Below are 4132 nucleotides of genomic sequence, written 5' to 3'. Positions count from 1 at the left end.
GAAATTTTGCAAAGTACACATAGGTGTAGCTTCCTGTTGCTTTCTAAAACAGCTTTTCTCCTCCTTCTCTGCTGCCCATCTTTCCTCCTGTTCCTGGCTTAGTTCTTCCTGTTTCATTCATTCATGTTTGATATCTGGGAGGTCTAAACAGCTAGAAGTTAATACTATGAGAAAAGAGATCCATTTCCTCCTGAGAGCAAGCAGGAGGTGAGGGATTAGGCATGTTTTTGGCAGCAGTTTGCTATTCAGGCTGGTTCACCTGTGCAGAGGACCCCATTACCTAACTACCTCTTTGGACCAAAATAGTATTAAAGGTTTGCCTTTGGATCTCTGCATGGGAATTGGGCTGCTGAGCCTCAGCTTTCAGAAAAGCACTGGCAACACTGGGCATAAAAAATAAGTATTAAAATGACCTGGAAGGAATCAACACACACATGAAGAGCTGCAGGATGCAGCCTGGTGCTCTGGGTGCCTGCATCCTGCCCTCGCTGCCAGTAGTCACCTTACCTACAACACCCCATGCTAATGCCATTCCTTTGAAATCATTGTCTCACTTGATAATCAGTGAAATGTTAAGCAAAATACCTTGGTGGCTGGCTCAAAGTGGAAAATATAGAAATTTTAGTACCTTCTGAGAAGCCTGAGGGAGTGCTGAGTCCTGTGTGTCTCTCTGCCTGCTTTTCAAGTCAGCCTCAGCAGAAAGCATTGGGGATGCTTTACGTTCCTTTATGTGCAAACCCTTTGCCAGTGTTTGCAAGGGGAACTGACAGGGAACTATGAATCTCTTGGGAATCACAGCATCTGAACCATGCACCCTTGCACACACCTGGAAGTGGAGCACAGAGAGGTTCAGGCACAGGCACTGAAGTGGTCAGGGGAACAGTTTCCCTTTGAGTCACTGGTTGAGTATTATGAAACAAAATAAAGGGGCTCTGGTAGCAAGGCAATTTCCTTTCAATCCCTTGTCATGAGGAGGGTGAACAGTAGAGGTATCTCTACACTGGTTAAATAGAAGATGACCAAGGATCACACCCAGGCACTTGACCCCTGATCATCCTGACTCAGTTTTGGCCATCCCCAAAGAGCTCTACCCAGAGATTTTTGCTGCAGAGATGCCTGACACTGAGCAGCACAGCTGCAGGCTAGCTAGCAGCACACCACACAGCCTCTATCACTGAATAGTATGAATGTAGTCTAGATATCTCCTCAGAACCATATATATATTATTTTGCAATTCTGCATCAACTACGTGCAGAACAAACTTCTGATTTTTGCTTTGAAATTTTCAGCGGAAAAGTAATAGAGGATGGGATCAAAGCAGCTGTTTGTGGCAGCGAGGCAGAGAGTGACCACCAGTGCTTTGTGCACAGGCAGGCTGGCCTGGCTGCACACACTGTACATCAGGTGGACAGTTCGCAGTATGTGATACGGTAGGAAACAGAGGAGGAAGAGGATGAGAGTGATGATGATGGTTGACAGTGCCTTCTTGTGACAAGCCATCCTCTTGGGCTGCAGATTTCTGCACTTCAGCAACGCTCTGATGGCAAAGACATAGCAGACAACAATTGTACAAAACGGCAGAATGAAGCCCACGATGAGGACAAAGCTGTTCATTATGAAGAGCCTGTACGTGTTAGAGGGGTGTAGATCCAAACATTTGACTGGGGTGCTGTACCCAGCGATTTCCTTGCTCAACAGAGGGCTGGCAGCTGCCAACACGAAGATCCATATGGCTGTGCAAGTTATTCTGGCATACTTCACGTTGGTTACTTTTCCATGTTTGAACGGGTAGGCGATGGCTGTGAAACGAACCACGCTGAGCACGGTAAGAAAATAAATGCTGCAGTACATATTCATGTACAAGGTGTAGGTCATGATCCTGCAGAGGATATCACCAAATATCCACCGCGATCCCAACAGGAAATATGTAGCCCGAAAGGGCAAGGTGCTCACAAACATGAGGTCCGAAATAGCCAAGTTCTTCATGTAAATATTTACCGACGTCCTCTGCGAAGGCTGGAAGAAAACATATATGGAGAGGCCATTTCCAACAGCACCCAGAAAGAAGATAATGAGGTACGTGATGGGATAAATTACTTGTTTCAAGCCATCAATCGAACAGTCGAAGGAGCTGTTAGTGAAGTTGTCATCTAGAGCCATCTTGGAAATATTCATAGGCCGAGCCAGGCTCTCCATTTTTCTGCCAAAGTGAAAAGAAGTGATGTGAGTGCTGTGTTACAGACTGGGCAGGAAGTTTGGCTATTTGGGACTATTTTGCTGAAGGCAGAAATTGCAAGGTGAAGATGACGGTGGGAAGTAAGGGCTAATGAGTAATTACTTGTGCTGTCCCGGTAAATACACATCTAAAGGCACAAAGCCCCAAGTAAGCCCTAAATAGTTTCAGTTTTATAAGCAGCTGATTGTTGCCTCAGCCTATGAAAGTGTTGCCTTTTCAATGTGAATGCTATGTGTGTGTTTGAATGACAAGTCTCTGATCTTTGCTTTGCAAAACAAGCCGACTTGCTGTCAACCACTTTGTGGCAGGGAGATTTTGAGTCTCCAGTCACCTACCATGGAAATATCAAAACCTGATCAGAAAAGAAATCATTGTCCACTGGTAAGTCCGCATTTCAAATTGGAATAGAAAGACAAAAGAACTGAATTTGCCTTTTGGAACTAGTGAAATTTTTCTGGTATGTTTTTGACAGCATTTCCTGAGCAATACCAGAGTTATATTGAAAGACATATATATTAAGGACATTAAACACCATGTAAATACTGCACTAGTTATGTATTGTTCTTTTTTTAACTCCCTCTTCCTTGAACCGTATTTGTTATTTCTTGTTAGCTTCTGATGGCTTTCCATGTCTCTTTCTGTGATACCTTTGTGTCATTTACCACTCCCCTAACCCCTTTTTGTGCTAAACTGTGACCAGACAGTCACCTACACACACTGCAGCTTCCAGGGCAGCCCAGGCTTGCAACCTTAATAAAAATGTCCTCTGAGCATATGGGCTGTATTCAGAGGGAGTGACATTTTTCCTCCTATGAGGATTAATACAATCAAATCAAAACCACTCACCACTAAACCCTCTAAATAATGAATTGTTTTTCTCCTTATTGTCTATTTCCTTGACAATCTCTTGATTCTTTCTCTCAGCTGTTGCGGAGCTAGTAATATTTTCAAAGGAAGGTTTCAGTATTGTTGCTTGTATGATAATGGGAGCCATTCCCTCTTTGCATCTGCCAACATATTCTAAAGATGGGGCATGGAAAATTTTAGCCTAAAAACCACAACTACACGGCATTTCTAGATGCATGGAAAAGAAGCTTTTGATTTGCCTCAGTGAGAGTGATAATGCGTCCACGGTACACAACTGCATTGTATCTCTTACTCTGAACCTCAGTGGCTTCACAATTTGAAACTAATTTAATTGCACAGGTGGTGTTTACTTGGGGGTAAAAGTGGGCTCTAGATTTGGGTGCTCTGGACTCCCAGTTACCCAGTGTGCTGTAAATGGGAGCTAATTTTCAAACTCAAGCCATGATGTGGGAGCCTGAGCTGTGTTAAGAGCAACCTATGGTATCTTTAGGGTGGTGTCTCAGAGTCTTTCTGAATCCCTTAATGTAGCAACCAGATGTGCTCCAGCAGTCACCTTTTATCATGGCAGTCACCACTGAGATGGGGAGCATGAGAAGCACAGCCCCGGGCTGCTCTCCCAAAGAGAAGAGCTTCATGGATATTGAGCCTCAGCAAGGCCCTGGACTGAGTAAGCATGTGCTCCTAAAGGAAATCTTCTCCTCATTTGAGATCCTCTTTTCTCACAGAGGGGAGAGGTAAAATGCTCCTCCTAAGAACAAATGTTTTGCAATCAGAGGACTTTTAATGGGTTTTGGTTTTCTGTACACAATAACTGTCTCATATACATGTGTTCTGGGATCAAAGACCAGCTTTTCTCCTAATGGAACCTGATCTCTCCATTTTGCAGGGAAACATTGCAGCCTGAGGTACTGCAAAGGGAAGAGCCCTTCTGGATGTGTTTTCCTATAGTCCAAGCATACTTGCTTTTAGGAACCCTAAAATACAAGAAAATATTAGTGAAGGGAACTGCCACCTGTTGAAACATTCCTA

At 43.9% G+C, this 4132-nt stretch overlaps 1 protein-coding gene across 1 annotated transcript; it reads right to left on the bottom strand.

Annotated features, from left to right (window-relative positions):
- Window positions 1–1245: 1245 nt before the first annotated feature.
- Window positions 1246–2196, bottom strand: CYSLTR2 (cysteinyl leukotriene receptor 2). Its single transcript, XM_027890796.1, has one exon. It carries the CDS (start codon window positions 2194–2196, stop codon window positions 1246–1248), a length of 951 nt encoding a protein of 316 aa, XP_027746597.1.
- Window positions 2197–4132: the final 1936 nt, after the last annotated feature.

Source organism: Empidonax traillii, unplaced genomic scaffold (genome assembly GCF_003031625.1).
Source record: "Empidonax traillii isolate 1590-97213 ecotype Southwest subspecies unplaced genomic scaffold, ASM303162v1 scaffold298:size702513, whole genome shotgun sequence".
NCBI lineage: Eukaryota > Metazoa > Chordata > Aves > Passeriformes > Tyrannidae > Empidonax > Empidonax traillii.
The sequence above is the reverse complement of the archived record's forward strand: the minus strand, read 5'-3'. Positions and strand labels throughout refer to the sequence as shown.